Source organism: Carya illinoinensis, chromosome 8 (genome assembly GCF_018687715.1).
Source record: "Carya illinoinensis cultivar Pawnee chromosome 8, C.illinoinensisPawnee_v1, whole genome shotgun sequence".
Classification (NCBI taxonomy): domain Eukaryota; kingdom Viridiplantae; phylum Streptophyta; class Magnoliopsida; order Fagales; family Juglandaceae; genus Carya; species Carya illinoinensis.
Genome location: NC_056759.1, coordinates 33,337,544 through 33,361,379, shown reverse-complemented (window position 1 = coordinate 33,361,379; position 23,836 = coordinate 33,337,544). Strand labels below are relative to the sequence as shown.

At 37.0% G+C, this 23,836-nt stretch overlaps 4 protein-coding genes and 1 long non-coding RNA gene across 9 annotated transcripts; 1 reads left to right on the top strand and 4 right to left on the bottom strand.

The window, feature by feature from the left end:
* Positions 1-1,302: 1,302 nt before the first annotated feature.
* LOC122318852 (pentatricopeptide repeat-containing protein At3g62890-like) lies at positions 1,303-4,939 on the bottom strand. Its single transcript, XM_043136546.1, has one exon. The coding sequence runs from the start codon at positions 4,771-4,773 to the stop codon at positions 2,413-2,415; it is 2,361 nt and encodes a 786-aa protein (XP_042992480.1). The 5' UTR covers positions 4,774-4,939; the 3' UTR covers positions 1,303-2,412.
* A 495-nt stretch (positions 4,940-5,434) lies between these two features.
* Positions 5,435-6,938, top strand: LOC122318853 (psbP domain-containing protein 1, chloroplastic). Its single transcript, XM_043136548.1, has 3 exons — positions 5,435-5,626; positions 5,881-6,315; positions 6,547-6,938. Exons 1-3 carry the CDS (start codon positions 5,435-5,437, stop codon positions 6,766-6,768), a joined length of 849 nt encoding a protein of 282 aa, XP_042992482.1. The 3' UTR covers positions 6,769-6,938.
* A 1,436-nt stretch (positions 6,939-8,374) lies between these two features.
* On the bottom strand, positions 8,375-13,548 carry LOC122318803 (AP-3 complex subunit mu). Of its 3 annotated transcripts, none has more exons than XM_043136437.1 (8): positions 13,386-13,548; positions 13,001-13,100; positions 12,301-12,411; positions 12,041-12,130; positions 10,315-10,562; positions 9,611-9,820; positions 9,185-9,392; positions 8,375-8,872 (listed from the first exon to the last, which is right to left on the bottom strand). In XM_043136437.1, the coding sequence occupies exons 1-8, from the start codon at positions 13,418-13,420 to the stop codon at positions 8,627-8,629; spliced, it is 1,248 nt and encodes a 415-aa protein (XP_042992371.1). In that variant the 5' UTR covers positions 13,421-13,548; the 3' UTR covers positions 8,375-8,626. The 3 variants fall into 3 exon arrangements, with proteins under 3 accessions (XP_042992371.1, XP_042992374.1, XP_042992372.1); XM_043136440.1 differs by having other exon boundaries at positions 13,015-13,100; positions 13,386-13,417; XM_043136438.1 differs by lacking the exon at positions 13,386-13,548 and adding an exon at positions 13,217-13,355.
* Positions 13,549-14,411: 863 nt separating this feature from the next.
* Positions 14,412-18,347, bottom strand: LOC122318804 (Golgi apparatus membrane protein-like protein ECHIDNA). 3 transcript variants are annotated; one of them, XM_043136442.1, is made up of 6 exons: positions 18,075-18,326; positions 17,111-17,167; positions 16,791-16,994; positions 16,601-16,660; positions 15,972-16,098; positions 14,412-14,879 (listed from the first exon to the last, which is right to left on the bottom strand). In XM_043136442.1, the coding sequence occupies exons 1-6, from the start codon at positions 18,087-18,089 to the stop codon at positions 14,788-14,790; spliced, it is 555 nt and encodes a 184-aa protein (XP_042992376.1). In that variant the 5' UTR covers positions 18,090-18,326; the 3' UTR covers positions 14,412-14,787. The 3 variants fall into 3 exon arrangements, with proteins under 3 accessions (XP_042992376.1, XP_042992377.1, XP_042992375.1); XM_043136443.1 differs by lacking the exon at positions 15,972-16,098 and having other exon boundaries at positions 16,791-16,886; positions 18,075-18,347; XM_043136441.1 differs by lacking the exon at positions 15,972-16,098 and having other exon boundaries at positions 18,075-18,337.
* Positions 18,348-21,064: 2,717 nt separating this feature from the next.
* Positions 21,065-21,642, bottom strand: LOC122318209. Its single transcript, XR_006244757.1, has 3 exons — positions 21,608-21,642; positions 21,247-21,351; positions 21,065-21,115 (listed from the first exon to the last, which is right to left on the bottom strand). It is a non-coding gene; the product is annotated as an uncharacterized LOC122318209 (long non-coding RNA).
* Between the last annotated feature and the right edge of the window lie 2,194 nt (positions 21,643-23,836).

Below are 23,836 nucleotides of genomic sequence, written 5' to 3'. Positions count from 1 at the left end.
AAACTTGAAAAGTCTGCATCTACCAATAATACTTCCACGATCTAACACAATACAAAAATGGTTGGAACACACCCGGGGCAGCCTTTTCTGAGAGAGATTAGGAAAATACGCCTCCCATGACAGAGAGAAAAGGAACCGATCCAATCTTGACCATCCTCAACCATTAGACCATGTGAACTCACCCCTGAGAAGAGGGAGGTCCATAAGATCTAAATTAAAAACAAATTTCGAGAACTCCTCCATGGCTGTCGAATGGTGATGAGTCCCCGATCGCTCGCTGGGAAAGCAAACAATATTAAAATCGCCCCCATGCACCACGACACCTCCCATAGATAAAGAAGACCTGCCAACTCCTCCCATAGTCACCTCCTCTCATTATCCAAATTTGAGCCATAAGTACCCACAAAGGCCCATTCCCATCCATCAATCGTATTTTTAAAATGGCAGGCAACCGAAAAATTTCCAACACATTCCTCAACTAACTCCACCATTCTTTTGTCCCACATTAAAAGAACCCCCCCCCCCCCCCGGGGGAAGCACCCACTGATGCCAAGTAGGAGCACCCGACGTATGAACACCCCCACAAGCTACGAATTAGTCTTCTATCCACGACCCTCAACTTAGTTTCTTGAAAACATACAACATTCACTTTCCATGACCGCAATAAAGATCTTATACGAAGTTGTTTATTGCAATCATTCAGTCCCCTCACATTCCACAACAATATCTTAGGTTTCATAGTTACAAATAGTGCCCCTCCTTTTCAATCTATCTCTACCACCGCCCGCTTCTTTAGTTTCATAGTTGATGGAACAAGAAAGCCTTTTAAATTCCCTTGCTTTCTTCTTGGTTGACTTCGAACGACTATTTTCAATAGCAATAATTTTGAAACTGAAGGGGTTAATGATTCTGAAACAATTTTCGTTATTCCTACAACCTCAAGTTGGCTATAAGAAAAGAAAGAGAAAGGAGTTGTTTAGCAGAGGAAACGGCGTCTCTCTTGAGAATTTCAATTTTTGCAATTTTGCTACATCTGAAATCAAGAGAAAAAGGGAAATATAACAGGAATGGCATGATGGAAGACTTCATATGTTCATTTAATTAACTCTTATCACTTCTTTTGTGCTGCAACCAGATTAGGAGTACTTTTAGGGTGTCCTGCTTCGTTGCAAAATACATGTTTCCCTAGGAAAGTTTTTCCTGTTCATTGTGACTGTCAGTGACCTTTTTTTTTTTCAAACCATTTTTCATATGCCCCCTTTTATGCAAGATGGAATAAGAAATGAAAAGTATAACCAAGAATTGAGAAATATGGTGTTTATTTTTAAAGCCCCTGCCATTAATAAATATTTGATGTTTATGCAGGAAAGGACCAAACATGTACAAAGAGCAATTCTATTTCTTAGGTGTTAATAGAAGCAATCTGACACTGAAAGACCAATACGACAGCCTCTCTAGTGCTGATGCAAACTTGATAATCTAATTCCCAAAAGAACAATTACCTGGAAGGGAGCTAACCTCAACCTACTTTTTTGTTTCTTAGGATAAGATCACCTATTATCAACACAACTCACAGTAAGGATACCATTCGAAGGGAACAACTTTCCTCCTAGAGATTATCCATCTCAGTACACTCAGACCACAGGTGAGTTTCTTTATGTAACCTGCAACTAAAAGAAATGCATATTTCACACAACAACAATGTATATGCATTAACATTTAAATAGCTGAATATATCGTTTCAAGGAACCACAATAAACTGCCTGCTCCTTGATTAATGTTGCTCTGACTTTACCGCTATACTTCACCAATTTGGACGAAGATTGCTTCAAAGCTCTCTTCCCAATATTTTCCAGTCTCCAAAGATAATTTGCAAAGTTAGTTTCTCAGGTGCAATTCCACAGTATTTCCAAATGTCACAGTGACTTGACTTAAATCAATTTCACACCGTTGGATGCATTACCATTAGTGCCTTAGAAATACAAAAACAAGCATGCCAAACACATGTTTGATGTCCATTTCAGTAATGAAGGAATCTATCGATCGTATACCTTCCCCCAACCATTCCCCCTTCTTCCAAATTGCCCTTTTTATGTGGTACAATTAAGGGTCCTGCTTTCCTTAAAGCCTCGTTATAGGCCTTAGCCTTCCAAATTTTCCTTTTCATCGTAGGAACTATCTTCAAGTCTCACAAGAGTGGTGCTGCATCAATCATTGCCAGTAAGTAATTAATTGCTGCCATGGTGGTTCACCAGCATGCAACTTGGACTGTAAAACTATCAAGCTTCACAGCAAACTATCAGGCAGCAGTGAAGCAGATGTCTATTGTACAGCCAGAACTGGATAAGCTCTCGGGGAATAAGGTGAATGATCAATGACATTGAAATATATTTCATTGTGTATAATATATTACTACCAATAGTCCGTGCATGAACAAGAACCTTGCTTAAAGTGGTGAAAGCGATGCCGATCCCTGATCACAATTTCTCGATTAAAAGCTCTAGAAATGAACTTAGCTGCTGCATGACAATCATTACATATTCGTAAATTCTTCATAATCCTTATTGGTGTTGGTGGACTGATAGCAATAAGCCCAAAGGCAATTGCAAGCTTCTCACTATGCCTAAACAGAGAGGTTTCCTTCTCTTCTTGATCAATATCAAGGGAAATTTCATTTGTGTCTGGTGCATAACCTTCCATTTTTAATTTCTTAGCTATTTCATCCAGCTTATCCTCAATCTCCTTCATCCAAGGATGGGCCTTATCTCCTGCTAGAAATTCATGAACTACTCCTTTTGCTTCAATCATGCTACAACCTGGGGTCTTCACCACCCCATGTCGCATCATCATGCCCCTAACTTCAAGAGCACCATCCCAATTACCTTTTGAAGCATATATATTGGACAATAACACATGGAACCCATCATGGTCAGGCTGAAACTCAATGAGCTTTCTTCCTACTCTCTCCCCCATTTTATTGTCACCATGTTTCTTGCAAGCCCCAAGCAAGGCACCCCAGGTAGCAACATCTGGTGCCATGGGCATAGTTTCAATGAGTTCCTCTGCTTCTTTGAGCATACCAGCACGCCCTAGAAGGTCTACCATGCATCCATAGTGCTTAATATTGGGTTCTATCTTGTGCTCTTGAATCATTGAATTGAAGTGTCGATACCCTTCATCTACTAGGCCCATGTGTCGACAAGCCCCAAGAACTCCCATAAATGTTATTTCATTAGGCACTACACCACATCTCTTCATCTCAGAAAACATGTCAAGCGACTTATCTACCAACCCATTTATTGCCAAACCAAGAATGAGAGCATTCCAAGTTGAAACCCACATTTCCTCAATGCCATAAAAAACTTCCAATGCATTTTCCACACACCCACATTTCATGTACATGTCTATAAGGGTGGTACCCAAGATGACGTTAACCTTTAGACCATTCTTCTTTATATAAGCATGAATCCATATGCCTAGATCAAGGGCAGCCAGATGAGTGCAAGCTGATATTACACTAACCAAAGTTGTCTCATCAGGGCTAAGTCCATCAAGTTGCATCTCCTGGAAAAGTGCCAATGTCTCGGAGAAATGGTCATGCTGAGCATACCCCGATATCATTGCACTCCAAGACACGACATCCTTGTTGGGCATGGAATCAAATAACTTTTTGGCAATTTCAACTGATCCGCATTTCAAGTAGCCAGAAATCATGGAGTTCCAAGATATCTGATCCAAGTGACAGCCTCCATTGAACAGTTTTTGGGCTGCTATTATGTCCCCACATGTTGAATACATGTGAATAAAAGCATTTTGAAGGTTAACATAAGATTCAATACCAATTTTCACAACCAAGCAGTGGATGATTTTCCCTGTCTTGACAAGTGATAAATGAGCACACGCAGAAAGAACACTAACCACCACAACCTCATCGACCATAATTCCATTAGCCTTCATTTTCATAAACAGAACCAAAGCTTCCTCGTACATCTCATTTTGCTCATAACAAGAAATCAATGCACTCCATGACACCATATCTTTCTCTGGCATCTCATTAAATAACTGAAGAGCCTCAATCAGGCGACCTGTCCTGCCAAACAATACAATCATAGAATTTGAAGCAATTGTGTTCCTTTCCGGCATCATACCATATATATACTTGGCATTATCAACATCCCCTATCTGAACATACCCTGCCAAAATCGAATTCCATGAAACTGAATCCAAAACTGGACTTTCATCAACCAAGTGACGTGCATCACCCATATTTCCACACACTGCGTACATGTTAATCAATGTGTTCTGTACATAAACATCCGAATCAAAACCCGTTTTGAAAACTTGATTGTGCAGCTCTTTCCCTTCAAATTCCGATAACCGGATAGTACAGGCTTGCACTAGAATTGGGTACGTGTAATTATCGCAACCCACATTCCTATCCAACATCAACTTGTACAAGCATATAGCCTTTTCAGGAGAGTTTCTTTGTACATATGCTCTCATCATGGTGTTCCAAATGAACCCATTTGAGTTCTCGATGTGGTTGAATATTTGGAGGGAGTGATCAATGTGAACGAAGGGTGAGTCGGCCGAGCACTTGAGCACTCTGCTGGCAGCAAAGGTGTCCCTGATGAACCCAGTGAAGATCATTTGGGAGAGGACTTGGTTCAGCTGTTTGGGACTCTGGCATTTGGGCAGGTGGGCCTCTAGGATTGAGAGATTTATGCTTGGTTTGAAGGCGGGTTTGTGATTCAAAGCTTTGATGAAATTCATAGGCCCTCAATTTTTTCACAGTATCTGCGCATCCAAAATGATATATAACCGTGGTATCTCATGCATTTGGTAGACCCAGCTTACGAATTTATCTCTGGAGGCATAAAGGTAAGCACAACAGATATCGACAAGAGCGAATAAGAAATTAACCGGGCATAGCCCCTTCAGAATTGCCCTTCCCTATGCAAAATAACCAAACTCAGAATTTTCCAAAAAAGATAATCAATACATTACACTTGCGGGAACTTGGCGATTTTGGCCAAGCTTGAGGCCACTCTTGAGGATATTCGACCCTAGCATTCCGTCCTCAAAGTAATTTCTTGTCGTTGTCGAGAAGAGCAGCAGAACACCTAACGCTCGAGTAGAACTAGTTTTGAGGAACCGTCGGGAAGGCAAGAAACATGTATTTCGAGTTTTTGGTCTTTTTTGTCATTTCCTCCCCCGCCAGTGCGTTAAAAAAAGAAGGCTGAAGAATAGAATTTTTGCTCAAGAAATGGCGAGTGTGCTGCAAGCCTGCGGTCCAGGTCGATCATGTAAATAGGTCTCCTCTATTGATTGGCCAACCAGAGAGAGACACGTGTGCTCGTTATCCCTTTCCATCTCTTTGCGCGGGTATCTAAAACTCTCCCTTCTGTCTTTCTCAGTCTCTCTCTCTCTGAAAATGGCCACCGTCTTCTTCGGCACCCTCCCTTCTCCCCCAACTCGCTCTTCAGAGACTCACCCAACCTCGAGGTCAACTCGCCATACGACGCCGTTCCATCCCCGCATCTTCACTCCTTGGCTTAACCATTCACTTCACAGCCACCCCTCCGATTCCACGCACTGCCGCTCAGTTTCTTGCAAAGCCCAAACGGTAATTCTTCCAATTTTCCAACTTCGCTTCAAGACCAAAACACTGGAAATAAAAAACAGGAAAAAAAATATTTTTGTTCTTCTTTACACATACTCCTTTAGTTCATGTGAGTACTGGGTAGTTTTCTTGACAACTTAAAAAGACAGCATACTTAAAGATTCTTACTCTTCTGGGTTTCTAATTTTCAGGGGTTGTCTGCATGGCATTACAATCTGCAGTGAATTTTAGTTATTCGGTTTCTAATATATAATCAGACTGAAGCTTTTGCAGTTCCTAGGAGGAATGCGGTGGCCTTGATCTTCTCGACTGCTTTCTTCTCAGGAGTTAGTTTGAGCGATGCTGCATTTGCTCAACCGTCCGTTGGGCTAAGAGAATACATAGATACGTTTGATGGGTATGCGTTCAAGTACCCTCAGAACTGGATTCAAGTCCGAGGTGCTGGGGCTGACATATTCTTCAGGGACCCTTATGTACTCGATGAAAATATCTCTGTGGAGTTATCCTCTCCCTCGTCATCTAGGTACAAGAGTGTTGAAGACTTGGGTCCGCCTCAAGAGGCTGGACAGAAAGTGCTGAAGCAATATTTGACAGAGTTCATGTCTACGAGACTCGGTGTCAGGCGTGAATCAAATATTCTTTCCACGTCTTCCAGAATTGCCGATGATGGGAGGACTTACTATCAAGTTGAGGTAAGCTATTTGGAGTGCTGAAAATGTTGATTGCTTGCATTGCAGAGATTATACTCATTACGATTGTCCTGTCAGATTGGCCCCCATGGAAGGCTAGTTGCGCAGAGATACAGAGTGATTTAGATTAGCAGTAGTGCATCGTATTTGGCTGAATCTTCTGCATGTATATATTTTGGGTGATTTAATTACAACTGTTTGAGTTGCTGACATTGTGTATTTGATTGACTTTAGGTGAACATAAAGTCATATGCAAACAACAATGAGCTGGCTGTTATGCCACAAGATCGTCCGGTTCGTTTGGAATGGGACCGGCGATACCTTTCAGTTCTTGGAGTTGAAAACAATCGGCTATATGAGCTTAGACTGCAAACACCTGAAAATGTGTTCTTGGAAGAGGAATATGATCTTCGCCAAGTCATGGATTCCTTCAGAGTAAACAAGGTGGTTGCTTGATCAATGCCACCTTTCCTATTTTGTTTCTTTTATTCTTCGTACTGTTTTTGTATGAGTAAATTTAATTTTTTGTCTACTACATGTAATGAAGCATAATCCAGCTTCAGCACTCTTCTACTTCATATCCATCTTTCATGTGCCTAGTCCCTTGCGGGCATTAATTTGTTCTAGCTGAACGTCCTGTGGAAAATGTTCAGTTGTTGTGAGTTTGTAACTAGTAATGGTGATAGATAAAGGGGAGTACGTCTAAAACTCTTTGTAGGAAAAGTGGATTTTTTTTTTTTTTTTTGGGTGGGGGGTGGGGGTTTGTTGAGTTCTATCTCCATATTCGTTTATTACTCCATGATCATGTTCACTTGCCCTGAATTTGCATTGACCAGTGGTTATAAAATGTAAGCTGTGCATGCCTTAGTTTACATGCCAAGCTGTAAAATCATTTAAGGACACTTACCTTCGGAAATCACAAATACATGTGAGTCAAAGGATGAAGTTCCGAAGTTCTGAAACTATAGTTTATGAATCAAAGTCTTTTGCCCTTAAGCAATCGCATTGCATGGATGATGGAACCAGTTTGCAATCCATTCTTCCAACTCATTAGTACTGGCCTTGGAACTTCGAATGATATAGAGAATATAAATGAACTTGCATGGCTGGCTGTTCTTTTTCCACTTGGGTTACCTGGTTATGTTCCTGTTTGTTTGATGCTTTCATTCTCATAATTCTTTTGGGAGGGAGGGGGCACTGAAATGTGGATGTTGTAAGAGAATATGGTATCCACTTCTAGAGCTAACGCGTACTACTACATTTAACTCGGTAATTGTAAAATAAATCCTAGCCAACGGTAAATTTTAACTTCTTATACTACTGCAATATTCAGAAGAAATAAATGGAGAGAATGAGGCAAACACACTCAATTCATTAAGAGCTTTATAAGCGAAACTCTTTCCAATTCCCAAACTCATCCTGCTCTATCAACTTCAACACAGTTTTTGTATTATGCGAGTCGTAAAGACGTAGCACGATATGCAGGAAAATGGATAAAGTTAATAGATAAGATTGACATATGTAATTTGTAAACAATTAACATACCTTGTAATAAATAGAACAGAATCTCAATTTTAATATCTTTTGTGATAAAGAAAAAGAAAAAAGAAAAAGAAAAAAAGAGAAATGCTTTGACTACGAAGGAATTTTACAAAATAAACCCACGTATTGAGTGGCTTGATGTAATATTTCAGATTGTAAATTTATTTTTATTATAAAATAAATCTAACGTATTACGTTAAGTCATATTAATTTATGAGTTTACTTTTGTAAAATATGTTAACTGTAGCACTAATCTTAAAAAACCCTCACAAATTTGGCTTAAATAGAGAGAAAATCTAAGGATTATTTACATGATCTTCGTAGAAAGGTCAAAGGTTGTTTGACTATAGACCGTGCGAGTCTTTTTAATATTCATACGCACAGATTTGTGCAAAGGTGTTGCTCCACGCTGATTACTAAAATCCTCTTTAATGAAAACGCACCTTAAGATTTAATCCAAAATGCCAATAAAACAAGATTTAATTCAAAATCATGAGAGAAGATATGGAAGATGCTGATATAGATGAACCGCGTCAAAGCTCATTAGAGGCCAATGCTCCAAAATTATGTATTTTAACAGATGTTCATGATATTTATCATTCAACTGAAGCTTAAATCTATCGAACCACCAAATGCTATCTTATCAACTTGAGTGTTAAATGAAGTTATTGCTCAAAATCCTAATGACACCACAACCTTGAAATACATACATAACAGCAACTATCTTACTCCAAAACACATCAAAAATTGATCTAGATGCATCAAATTGGACTCATGACCTTACTTCAAATTCCCCTGCTCGTGTAAGAGCTCGAAAACCTTTGTAAGGGCGATTAGGTAGATTCTTCAGATCCAATTTATCTATTTGCAGGCCAGAGAGGGCAACACCCATTACTCTAAAAGCCACTTGAAACGTGGGAAATACATGAAGGCGCTCTAACCCTGTCTCAAGCACCAAGGTTCCAGACATTGAAGGGGCTTTGTCTTTAGGAATCCGTCCAATTGACCACAAGCAGGTCTGCATAAACAAGATGGAATCAAATTCCAAGGAGAGAAACAGCATATGTTGTACATTTTATGTTCTTGAACTTGGAAGGTTAATGACTGCAAACAGCCAATATCATTTATAAAAAATCTAATTAGTAGTCTATGCAGCAATAGAGAACCAGAGATGCATATTCTGATATTCCAACTCAAACATTGTAGGCTTCCTTGTGTATGTATACAATGAACAAACCAAGAGATGAAGTGCAGTATCGAATCTTCCCTCCAGAATAACAAAGTGGCCAGTATATACACCAAATATATCACAATGAAAACAAATAGGTACCTTATTTGCAAGGATGTTTACTGTTCCGTGATTTGAAGTCATATCAGCCGATAAAATGCAATGGGGCAGTTGAAATTGCACAGTTATGGAGTCAATTGTCTTTCCAGGATCATTTCGTATTCCAACCAACACATCGACACGACACGTCCCGCCACCTGATGTTAGCTGTGGTTTTACATATATTGGAGTACTCTTCAGTTTTTTTACCCTGCATAAAGGTAAAAGGGTTGTTGAAATTATAAATAAATTTTATAGGAAAAGTAATAAGCAGATGTACAGTGTTGTTGTCCATGTTTCCCTGAACCTACTTATGTCATCAAATTTTCTTAGTACACAATTAATATGCCACTCATAATAATTGCTAAAAGTACAGCAGAACTCCACATGAAGAAATAGGGATTGATATCTCCTCAAAACAATATGCACCTGTAACTCATGAGCTTAAACTGTCCATCAGGAGGCACAAATGACAGGATTTGATTGGACTCCCAAGGTCGAAACCGAACACAGGGATGGAATCTCACGTCATCCAAGATGGAAGTGTTTGCAAATGAAAGAGTTAAATCTGGAAGACCTGAGAGATGGGAGTTCACTTGAACTTCCCCATAAATTTCGCATTTCACCAGTACTCCATCCCTAAGGAGAATTTGTGAGGGAAAAATTGGTTAGCACCTCAGGTACGAAACAAGAGTGTAAAAATAATTAGCATCCTGTTCTAACTACTAAACTGGAAAGATTCTCTTTTGGTGCGCTCAATTGGAAAGCTTCTACAAGAGACATTCGAGGCTTCCATATTAAATACAATTACCCACTGCCAACATTTGAATGAGGAAATGTCAGATCTTATCCCATTCAAAAACCTTTCAGAAAGCAACATGGAGAAGCAAAATTATATTCATTTACCAAAAAACATGTGATTTATACTTCCAAACAAGAATTAAATGCTACTGTCTCTTGGCTTGTGTAAAGAGTCATCAGTTACCAAGAAAAAGGCATCTCCCTTCCCCACACTCAATTTCTCAAGTTATTATTATTCTGTTTAGCAAATTACTGTACATAAGTTTTAGATTACATTCCCCCCGCCCGTGGTGTCACACAAGGCAATGTCCAATTAAAACTTGATATCATACCTGTTTATAGTTGCATCCATTTCTTCAACAAGATCTACATAAACTTCATTATTAGCATATTTTGGGTCTGTTGTCCGCCATGGAACACATGATGCTGTTGCACCTGGACGGGTTTCACTGACATTGGAACTATTACCAGTGACAACACTCAAAACTTTGCTAACAATGTTTGGTTGAGCTATCATCTCTCTCAGTATGTTAGGCTCTGTAGTGAGAGGGAAGCCATTGTCTATCATCTCATCCAGAAGCTGCATGTATAAACAAACATAACGGTATAAACAAACATAACGGTGTATTCAACCAAAGAAAAACCAAAAGAACAAGGAAAAGCTTACATAACAAAAATTAACATAGAGAAATCGGGAACAGACTGAATCTAAAGCAGTCTTTTAGAATGAGAATGCTCTTAACTGAGTCTAAAGTGGAGACTCATGTGTTTCTTCTATGCCTTCCTTTTGAAGTGTAAAATGAACATTTCCAATATAAAGTCAAAACTGCAATTTTTTTTTTATGTAACGAAAATGTTATTCATTGAAAAGAGGCATAGTCCAAGTACACACTAGGAACTAGAAATCGATACAAGCAAATTATGAAGGCTAATCACATTAAAATCAATGACCAAAGCCCAAGAAAATAGAATATTAAAGAAGAATCTTTTCAGCTCCTCCAAGGAATGCTCTAGATCTTCGAAACACGGGCCATTCCTCTCCATCCAAAGGCATCACATAATACAATGAGGAATCATTTTCCACACCGCTGCAATATGAATATTACCCTGAAGACCTCCCCAACACCTAAAACTCTCCATTACCCTTCTAGGCATAATCCACACCACACTGGTCTGGTTAAAGATATCATCCCACAAAAATCTAGCCACCTCACAATGTAACAATAATCCATTGTTTCCTCATCTTTCTTACATAAATAACACCAACCCATAATGAAAAGACCACATTTCCTCAAATTGTCCATGGCAAGAATATTCCCAAGGGAAACAGTACAACCAATAAAAGCAATTTTGGAAGGAACCTTTTTTTTTTTTTTTTTTTATAGTTAATATGAGATTTATTACCATTAATAGGCATAGCCCAAGTCCACAAGGGGTATACAAGAGGAAATACCTACATACAGCAACTAAGAAGAAAGAAAAAACTAGAAAAGTTCCAACATTTTAGAATGATTTTTACTATGATAACCCGAAAGAGCCTTTTAGAATGATCTAGCCAAAAAACACCAACTCTCCCCCCTGGATTCCAAATCATCCTTTTGAGCGCACACTCTCAAAAGTGCTATTTGCTTGGCAAAGAGGATTAAAAAGTTAACCTCAACTAGTAGTTCAGTTCCAAATCACTAACCATAACGTGTATAGAATGACAAATCCATCACCTAATGGATGAATAGTTCTGCATATTTTTTGAACTCTAAACCCATAGCACAAGTTATAGAAGAAAACCTCATGTAGATTAATTTTATGGACATAATGTTGAAGTGTGGTTTGGCTTCCTTCACAAAAAAGAAGTTAAGTATAACATATATGGGATTTATATTGAGCGAGTTTTTTGGGCCTCTTCACGTGAAATGATTTAGGTGCAATAAATGTGCCACCTTTCATGCACAGTTCCAAATGTGATTGTTTTGGTTTTTTAACCGACTTGAGTACTTCTATCCCTGCCCTTGTGTACTCCAAAGCAACAATCAGCCTGGAAAGTTTATGTAATAAAAGTACCTCATATACAATGATAAAGTTATCCTTTATCACATCCTCATTCAACCCTCCAAGATAATCTGAGAGGACATCGGCTACTCTGCAAAGAAACTAAAAATAAATGATCGAGGGTCAAGAAATTTTATTTTTTTCAATGCAAAGATAAACACATTTTTTAAGCGATAAACAAAATTTTATTGATAATAGGGATAGGCAATGGCCCAAGTATGCAAAGATAAACACATTTTTAATTGAAAACTTTATAAGGCTAGAAGATCTACCTCGATGGCCATCAAAGGTGGCATCTCAACTTGAGTGCATGCTAAATATGTGATCCCTTCACGAACAACTTGGAAAAGGTAGTGTGTTGGGGATGCAATTACTGGTTGTAGCTATATAAAAAGCAGGAACCAAACTATAAAAGATGGGTCGACAAACACAGCATCAAAATAAAGCAGACAAAATTGAAAGGAAATGATAACCATATCTTAAATAAGGAACACTGCTAAAAAAAAGTGGAATACAAAAAAATTATGAACACAATGTGAAATACAAGACTAGCATACACAAAAGTAACTATGTCAAACAATCAGGATTGCAGAAACTAAACTATGAATAAGCTAAAACTTCAAAGCAAACATAAATTCTGATATCAAGCTTCCGACACCATACATAAGAGATGAAACGTGAAAACACAAAAATAAAATAAAATCAGTCTCAGATACAAATAAAACAGAAATTAACTAAGATTGACAACCAGGAATGAGAATTCAAAAACCGAAGAAAGTCTTTTGACTTTTTCTAAAAGCTTGAATTAGAGGAGCAAAATTTAAGTAAGAAAACCAAACACAGAAAACAACTTTGTTTGGCTCGCGTTATTCTCTAAATTAAAGAAGGAAAATAAAGAAATTACCAAAAACTTAAATATAAAAACAAAGCTATACATTTTTCTTTTTCTTAAAATAAGTAATTTACAGGTACCTTGAAGGAATCACCTTGAGAAATAGCCTGCTCCCAGAACCACGCACATATGGACCGGTCAACTCGATGCCCGGTTAGCTGTTTCTCCAGCATTACCTCTCTGTGCAACCCAAGATTGACAAAATAAGCTTTCAACTCAAACCAATCAATGGAATTTACCATAAATCACGAGAAGATAACACAGTTCATGAAGAAAAATTAATGAATCCAAATCACAGCTTGGTATTCGTTTCTCGGCAAATATCAGCCTGGTATTCCACTTAAGGTCGACATGTTTTGGGTTTACATGTTCTGCAAGTCTTCGCAGCCAACAAATCTAAAGGGTCGGAATTGGAATTGCTTAGAAGAATAATGAACAAAAAGAAAAGAAAAGTTTAGTGCTTACCCGGAATCTGATAAAAGGAATATACACTGCAACATCGCTATCTGGATTCTGAAGCACAACGCTCGGATCGACCAAAAAATATGATCGGGACTGGGGACGCCACCGGCGTGTATTAAAATAAAAACAAACCGTTTGTCTTACAACCGGTGGAAGAACGAATGAAAAGTTTTTTATTTTTATTATTTTTATCTTTTAATCCAGTATTTATTTTCATTCTATCATTGTATCAAATATTTCTATTAAATGTGCCTATATATATATTTTATTATTATTTTTATTTTTTATTAATAATTAAGAAAGTGACTATTAGTAAATTTATATATATATATATTTTAATTTTTTTTCTTAATAGTTACGGATATTTAAAAAATAATTAAAAAAATAAAAAAATTAATTTATACCGGTGTGCGCATTTGATGTCCACATTTGATAGTTATCCTAATATGTCCTTATTTTTTGAATATTATTAAGTAGCTCGAAATAAGATTCATTGGTGAATAAAAAATTAATCAATTGTAAGTTATTTATAAATGCAAAATCATAATCGACTATTAAATGATACAACTTATATGAAACTTGGTTCAATTCATATTAATTTATATAAACTTGAATTAACTTTATATTTATTATTTTTAAATTTATAATATGAATATGAAGAAAATCATGTTCCTAATATTAAGAAGGTTGTTTGAATCATTTATGTATTAAAACTAACCAATTTTTTTCAAACACTTTCCCATTTATTATAGACAAGTAAAGACTGTGCTTGAAACAAATAACAAGAGAACAATTTAACCAAAAAAATGAAAACAAGAGTACAAGACTCCCTCACTAAACCAAAACAGGTAATGCATATCAGCAGATGAAAGAGTGTTTCTCTGAGCCCAAACAATAACCTTAATGCACATCAAATTAGGATTACAGTGGACATTGACACAATATTGATGCTTTTGGAAAAACCATTCCACCGACTTGGTTTTACCGATTGATTGGAAATGGCAGGAAGCAGGACATGCAAATGGGAAATAGCATGCAAACAAAAGGATGCATTGATTAGATGAGGAAAAACTTCTGTTCAAACTTTTGGCCAGGAAGGGCTCTTTGGATGATGACCAGTAGTCTCTTAGCCATCATTGCAATCCAAAACTAAAATAAAGTGAATGATTTACAGGCAAAATATCATCTGATGTTTCTGATATTGCAATTCACATGCTTTTCATACAAACCATTAGACAGGAATATTAAACAAAAAGAAGTCGAGCAAAACTTCTAAGCTGTTGGTTGCCGTACAGTAAGGTTCCGGACTGAGGGGCAATATAATGAGCATGTACACGTTTCTTCCACTTCTCGAAGTCTTTCACAAGTGCATTCCCGTTTTACTTCTCCCATGAATAACTCAGAGTCAGACAGCACTGAATATTGCTGACTGTATGGTGGATGATACCCGAGATGCAATGTTCTCATAAGCAAATTGTTGAATCTTCTGCTTAGCATCTGAAAGGAAAACACCATATTTTTCATTGTCACAGTCCCATATTAAACTTGATTCGGATAATTAGAACATAATATAGCTAAGCATCTGCACAAATGGTACAAGGTGGCAATAACACTACAAGTTGCAGCTGTAATTTGTGTGCTCACTAAAGCATCTTTGGATGTTAAGTAAATATGAAATCACTGCTTTGTTCTTTTTTCATATAGATAAGTAAATATGTAATCCCTGCTTTGTGTTTCTCATTTGTTGCAGATGGGTATTTCAAGATGAATGCATTCATAGGTGCGGCATTTCAAATCCATGCACCCTAATATCTTTCATAATGCTGAAGTTTCTAACTTATAATAACAAGTTACATGCTCCAACATCACCCAAACCAGAATCACTTGAGAAAAATGGAAGGAGAGCTATATGTTGATGCATCAAGCAATGCACATACAGAGCACGAGAGGAGTTTAAAAGGCCCAAAGCAAATACAGGTATTGCGAGGAGTCGTTATTGAAGTTTGCCTATTAACAGCATAGAAGCTCAATTGGAGTACTCTTCTTGGGTTATATGAGTTCTTTAAAACAAAGCCCTAAACTAGTTGTGCCAAATTAAACTAAGAACAATTAATCATCTTTCCTTCCATATTAATGTTCATCAGCATGCTCAGAAGACAACCTATGATCAACAATCGCTCAAAATATGCTTGGCAATCACCCAAACAGAAACCATGAACACTGGAGTGTAAGCTACATTAAGCAGCACCCAATTTATAGTGTATCCATTGATTTATTCAACACCTAACCTAGATGTTACTTTTCTCAGGAAAGAGCTATCTTGTAGAAGATGAATCACATCTTACAGTCCCATCCCCAACCCACCCCCCACAAAAAAACCAAAAAAAAAAAAATCTTCACAATGATAATTACCTTAAACAAAAATATTAATTAATAATGGTATACAGTTATTTATTCTTAGATTGATTGTAGAGCGTAACATTGGAATGCCTATATTGGCTCATCTCGGGAAAGAGACATTTAAATAGGCTACACCCAGCAACCAATTACAAGGTTATGATCGAAAATGAAAAAAAACTGCTTGCACACCTTTACGGCATTTTGTAAAGCCAACAATATTTGCGATACTGAGGGTTAGACAAACTCCTATAACAAGAAGAAAATCAGCCTGAAGCCGTATGAGAGAGAATATTGCCAGCACAATCCATGCAGCCGCCTAAAAAATACAGGAGAGCAAGTTTAGATACTGAAAGGCCTAACTACATAAAAAGGCCTAACTACAAGCAGAAAGGTCCAGACCAGCTTTTCAAATTCTCGTCAGTTTTAAATTCTTAAACTCTAAATTCAATTACAAATATATTCTCTGTACCATTTCTTACACAGACACTTCAGGAAAAAAATTATTTCTATTAACATCTAGCTGTCAAATCTCTTGCATTACAAGTGCACACGTAGTTCAGTTTATTACACAGTATGTCAGAGGCAGAACTGGGGGTGTGTGGTGAAACCATGGCACCCTCCAAAATTCTGCCCCCCTAACCTCCACCACCCCCAAATGGAAACTTCCAGTTACACCACTGCACTGCATGCACGTCTTCTTCTTCTTCTTCTTTTTTTTTTCCTCCCTCGGGAGGGGGGACAGCAGGTTATACTCCAGGACACAAGCTACATGGAAGTATGTTGATTGTCACATGCTATAATAAATCATATTTGCTTACCGTAAGGTACAGGGTCCACCAGAATAGCCACGAATCTTTCTTGTTCATGCGGGCCAAGGACTAAAGCACAAACAAGCACCGACATATATGAGACTCTAGAACTAAAGATAAAATAGAACTAGAGCATTACCAGTAAGCGATATTTACCAGATGAAGTAAAGATAAGTTGATGCTAGAAAAACATACTAACCTCTTGGTCAAGGGATTCAAATTTCCATACACTCTCACCAAGATCATTTATCTCATTCCACCACCTTAAACCAACCAAGATACGGCCACTCACATTCTTGACTACCCAAAAATCAAGAGCAGCAAGAAGAACAGTCACCACAAAAATGATGACAAAATTACTAATAAATAAGGCAAAAAGTATGTAAAATGCCAATGCTGCAGCCTGCCAAATCCAAAAAGAATGAATTCATGCACTGAAACATCTTCTTTCCTAATTAAAAAGGTGTGGAAACTGGGTAAAGAGGAACAAATTTTAAGAAAATAACCAGCTATATAGACCTTGAAGATAACATGAAAGAGACATGTCTTCGGGTGAGCGTAATTTTCTCCTGCAGGCTGCACGAGTGTAAAAGGATAATCATCTGAAATGGAGACAATATCTGACAAACCTTAAAAAAATGCCAATTTAGACATTTCTTCGACTTAACAAACTTCCAGATAGCAATACTAAAAATATTCACAAGAATCAGCAATGACAGATGCACTCAATAGTCCATGTCCACTACCCAAGAAAGTTAGAACTCCTTTTCATCCTACTGATAAAGGGATTCCAGACTAGTCCTTCTTGTGCCAAAAATTGAGTTGCCATTGTCACATTCAGCTTTCAAGTTTATTTCATGACCTTAACGCTGTTTATTTTTTTCTTTCTATTTTAAAAAAATAGAATGGAAAAATTTGTCACAAATAAGTTTTCCCAAATAATTATATTACGTTTACAGGGGATTGCTTTCTTGGGCCAACAACGATGAAAACTTTCTTCTTTTTAATATTTCCCTTTTTTCTCTCTTGCAATGCCAGGACCTTTCATAAGCAGAATCCCAACTTTTTATCCTTCATTTTCTCATAAACCAAAAGAACCCAATGAGAATCACAACCATACTCTATATGGGCAACCACCCAACACAGCAAACAAACTTAATTCATACATTTCGCTTAATCAGGTGAATTTGATCATTTCTTAGTTTTATATTACAGCAAAAACTGTACGAGATATTCAAATCAAAAGATGCAATTAGTCTCTTTCATTTCCTAAACCTAGTCACAACAAAACGAAATGGTGAGCTCAAATCATCTAGCAACAACAAATACAACCCAAATCGAGTTCCGAAATCCAGATTTAACTACCTCCCAAAACCAATATCACCATATAATAGCCCAAATTTACAATTATAATACGCACACTACACTAACACCATGCTTAAAAAATCTGAAGAGGTGAGGTCGCAGAAGTGAGTAAACTCACCGGGTTGAGATCCATGCTGGGGAGGTTCAAAAATTTATCAGAAGATTGGGGGGTTCTTAAAATATCTCTCTCTCTCTCTTTATCTCTCGCAATGTTTTCTCAGTCGGAGAGCGAGATTTCAGACGGAAAAATTGGTCCTTCGGAGTTCGAAGTTTCGAACGGATTTCTTTTGTTTCGTTCAAAGTCCACCGTTCGTAGATCGGACGCTTGTATTAGATTTTCAGAAAGTCCCTTAAATTTATTAAAATTAATTGGTTTCTCGGATGAAATAATCTATCGGAAAGTCTTCTCGCCAGCCCCTATTTTGTTGAAGCCGAAGCACACCTTATGTGTCATAAGGTGATTTTACATTTTTTTCCTTGCTGCTCGTTCCACGTTTTGGTATTTCCTCATTTCACTTCATTTCAAAATTTGAAAAAACTGTCTTCGTCTCCCTCCACCCCGAGACCCTTCCTCCTCCCTCTTCCCCCCAAGACCCTTCCCCCTCCCTCTTCCCCCCGAGACCCATCTCCCCCCACCCCGAGACCCTTCCCCCTCCCTCTTCCCCCCGAAGACCCATCTCCCCCAGTAACCACGTCGTGTCCCCTCCCTCTTCCCCCCCTCCCCGAGTCGCCTCCCCGAGTCACTTCCCCTCATCCCATCGCTTCCCCTCCCTACGTAGCAGAGTACCTCCCCAATCCCAACCCGCGTCACCTAGGCCTAAACCCAACCAGACCCGACCCCCACCCCCGCGTTGCCTAACCGTAAACCCACCCCCCGCATCGCCCTATCACGGAAGTGTTTTTAAATTCCAGAACTTTAGCATCCGTCGGCCCTCACTCTGCGCATCCTCTGGTTGTGGTGATTGGAAAGTTTAATTTCTGGTGGGAGATTTGCGGCCACGGGAGAAGGTATTGACCAAAATTCAACCTTCGTGAAATTTTAATGCTGTTATGTGGATATGTGGATTTTTCATGTTATGGAGTTAGCTGGTGTGTGCTGGTTCAGTTAGAGAAACATTTGATGAAAGCTTCCATCATGTAGTCATACTCGTAAATGTCAATGCATACTTAAGTTATGGTGTCATGTAGGCTGAGTACTGAAAATTCAAAGTAAAAAAATCATGAAAAAAAAATTATTTGCTATGGCTCCAAGTCTATGAAAGTCATGCATGTAAATTGACCTCTAATAAGTCCAAGGTAATTCAGTTGAAACTTGTATAAATTTCCATGTTAGAATTTTCCATAGTTGACTCACTGTTGGATTGCAACAGTTGAAATTTGTTCATGGTATGGGTAGGGGTATGGTGATAAGTTCATAACTTGTGCATGATTATATCAAATGACTATAATCATTGAGGCGTCATTAGGGATTACAATGTATTCAGCTACTGTCCAAGGAAAAGAGGCAAGTTTGTCATTGGTTTGTCATTGTTCTAACATTTTCATTGAAAATGATTATTTATTAGTTGGAATTTTAGTTTGCTATGGCTCATCATAGGTAAGCATATTTATGTTATAATGGCTTTCAGCTAGTTTAAATCTTTGAAAAATATTATGTTTGTTTTAATTTACATGCAATTGTCTACCATGTGCACACGTGATAATGGCATGCATTGATGTGTGAGTGGCTTTTAGTATGTATTTAAATTCGTGGTTTTATTATTTAGGAAGAGATCAGTAGGCTCTATTCATATGTATTCAATGCTGTAAAATGGCATATCTATCGTTGAATTTGTTGGGACATTATTCAGAATCATGCATGGCATCATCCCAATCATCATGTTTATCTAATGATGAAGTCATGGAATCACCAACTTGTTGGTATGGTTTGAAAACATCACTTAAGACATCCCACACTAAGTCTAATCCTGGAAGGAGATTTTATGCCTGTCCAAAGTATAATATGGTAAAGCAATTATGTAATTTGTCATATTGGCATTATCGTATTCTGCCAAAGGGTTGTGTTTTTTTTTTTTTTTTTTCCGTTAATTGGGAGTTCGGACTGTGTGCAGGGAGATGTGAGGTGTGAATTCTTCGTCTGGACAAATATATTTAATTTGCTAGATCAAAATATTCATAATAGAGAAAATAAAGTTTGGAAGATGTGGGATGACGTGCTGCTTCGAGGGTGCGAAGTTCGTTTAAGGGAAGAGAAAGTAAGAGAGAGAGAGAAATCTTGAAAAAAAAAGAGGAAATTATTGTGTTTGTATTGGGTTCTCACAATTGTAATACTATTATGTTGGTTTGGATAATGCCTTGTATGTATTGAAAGACACGTTGTATGGAGCACATAATTTTGATCAAGTTTTAATGTACTCGTACGTCCTTATGTTTTGGTTATGATGTACAAAAGGGGAATATGTAAGTTGTAAATGTGCTTCAATGAAGTTCCAAGTGAAGTTCCAAGTGTGACAATTTATGTAATTTTCTAGAATTCATTCATGCATTTAGGTGAGTATCAATCCTTGTATAAAACTGGAACTGAACATCCTCATATGCGTGGAGATGTTGAAGTACAGGTTTAAAATATAAATCATGACAATCTGAAAATGCAAAATTGAAACATAAATTTTATTATTTTTAATTATTACAAATAACCTTAAATATCCGTTTAAGGTATGCCATATAACAGATATGAAAGCAAAAGAATATCGGATCGTTTGGATTATCTTTACTTGCATAACCAAGCTGAGGAATTTTCCTTAAATGTTAGAATGCATCAGGCAATTTATAACTAGTTTGATCCAGTATATATATAGAAGGTTACACGACCCAGTGGTCTCCCATTCGTCTCTCAGTAGAAAAACAAATAAAGGGGCACAGATTGAAAGATCCGATCCTCAACATTGGCTGAAGGAGCTAGTCGGAGAAATGCTTCAACCTTGAGTTGTGCACATAGACACTTTGACTACTTTTATTTGGGTCCACCTCTTCATCTGAAACAAGACAGAAATTTGGTCAGAATTTAGTTGCCCTTAACAAAGTTAAAGGTTCTTATTGCCATTCATCTCCGTGCATTGCCATGTCAAGCACCTTCAATGCCATGTTTGGAGCTGCTACCTACTCCACATTCCGCCAGGCTAATTTTAAAAGGAAAACTTAGTAACATAATAGCATATCGGATCACTAACAAAATAACAACAATCCAAGATTTGATTCTGTTCACGTCGTATTTTACAACCAACCATTACCTTGGCCATTGCTATCGTCCCACGGGCCTTTTTGTTTCCAAGCCTGTCAAGCTGGTCAGCTACTTCAAGAACTAACAACCTGGCTTGCTCCAGCTCTATCCGACACTGAACGACAAAGTGAATTTAGGAAGCTTGCTATATATACATAATGGCCAGGATGTAAACCTAAAAGCATCTGGTAATAGAAAGGTGTACCACTAGAAGTTCAACGTAAAATCTATTTCTACATTTTGGATCATTAATCCATTGGAATAAATGGTCCTCTAAATTGATTTAGCTTTGAACTATCACTTCCATTTTGTGATGTATAACAACATAAAATATCTCCATTACTTTATGGCAGGGACTTGAATCATTATACCTTAGCAATATCTGAAAGGAATGAACCTTTGTGACGCCCCCAAATTCCGTTTGGGATCGGACGGACATTTGAAGCGTCGAGACATGCAACACAAGGTTACCTGCCCCCGTTCATGACATATAAGATGCAATGTTCTTAACATGCATCTAACATTATGCAATATTTACAGCGGATAATTTTTTTCTTTAGCAATACTATGCACCAAATTGAAAATATCCCAAATACTTAAAACATACTTCATATATAAAGACCCATTGAATAGATCACAACATTAGTCCAAAATGGTTATGATCCAAAAAGTACTAAAGATGCAACTCCATTGTACAAGTAGTAATTTACGTTAACTACTATATTAATATTGACGTCGCACCGTCGCTTAGTCAATTGTGTCTAGTTGATCAGCTCATGATTCTCCTTCAGGTCCTGTAACAAGATCTGCCATTTGGGGGGAATGGTAGTTGGGATTACCAAAGTGAGATTTGATTACAAATCTCAGTAAGTTAACAAAAAACTTCCACACAAGCTAATGATGCATGCATGACAGTAAAAGTATAAATGCATAATCAAATTCATAAGTAATTAAAGCATAACTTGGCATACAACATAGCATAATTGACATAACTTAAATTGAAACATGAACTGAACTTGACTTGACATGAACTTGATCTGAAACATGACTTAACATGAAAACTACATACTCCACAGTTGTTGTGGCCCCATGTATTCTACGTGTAAATACATACTCTACAGTTGTTGTGGCCCCATGTATTCTACGGAAACTTATTCTTTAACTGCTTAAATACATACTCCACAGTTGTTGTGGCCCCATGTATTCTACGTGTCACAATTGCTGTGTCTCACGTAGTGTATGCGTCACAATTGCTGTGACCCCATACATAAGTAATCAAGATGAAACGTGACTGGAATACGAAATGACTGAAGCCCTAACGTAACATAACGTGACTTGAATATAACTTGAAATACATGACCAACTTGAGATAGAAACATTTTGTAACATGGCATAACATATAATAGACAATATATTTAACATGACATACTTGTAATGTACAGTAATACATGACAGAATATATTATGTAATAGATAAAAATTGATGATAGAATAAATTCTGTATAATAGACAATTACGTGATAACTTGGCATGGCATGACATATATGATAACATACATACATACACTGTAGTTCATTTACTTAGCACACATACACAGTAGACTGCTAGTAAGTTAAAAGCTAACTTACCTCGATCTCCGTATTTCTTATAAAATTTCAAGTGCGATTACGAGAAACTGTAATTAATGATTCTAAAAGTTAGAACTAAATCACTCATAATTTGAAATATGGAAAATACTAACTTAAAGAGTAAAATTTTCATTTTAATCTCTACATGTGGGAAAATGACCGTTTTATCCATAACTTAAGGATTTTGCATACTAACTCCAAAAGTTTTCAAAATTTACATTCCTCATATAAATTTTGTCCTAAACTTAAATATCAACTCAGAAAAATTTAAAACAAAACATAACTATGAAAAACACACTATGGCCGAAACATCCATAGGCCATTTCCCTTGATTTTTGTTGCAATTCCTTCCAACTTCAAAACTCATGCTTAAATCAAAATTTTGCAACAAATATCTTCCAATCCTAAGTTCAAAACCATACTTAAAACATCCATTTAGAAAAAGCTAATAATTAACACCAAACATTTTTTTGTAAAAAGATCCAAGCACTTAAATCACAAGTTTTGACCTTAAATCAAAACATCTCCAAGAATTTCAAAAATCAAATCTTACTTCTAACATATTCATAATATCATCCTAACATCAACTATGCTTTAAATCATCAAACTAAAGTCACCAAAATCACAAAATAACATTTGGAATTTTTGGTTTTACACTTAGTCTAAAAACAGAAACTTTTTCCTCAACTAGTTTTGATAAATCTATTGATCTATGACTTATAAATATATGATTTTCAAACCAAATCGTCACATGGTTTAAAAAGATGTCCTAAAATATATATAATCTTCTAATTCAAGATCACATGGTTAGAAATTAATCAAAACATAAATTTAGCCAAGAATATCCACACTTTGGCTTATCTGAATATCTCTTTGCATAAAATTTCATATCTTTGAAACTAACATCAAATATCTTTAAAATAATAATATAACATGTATATAAGATGTTTAGGATCCTCCAATAAAATTATCA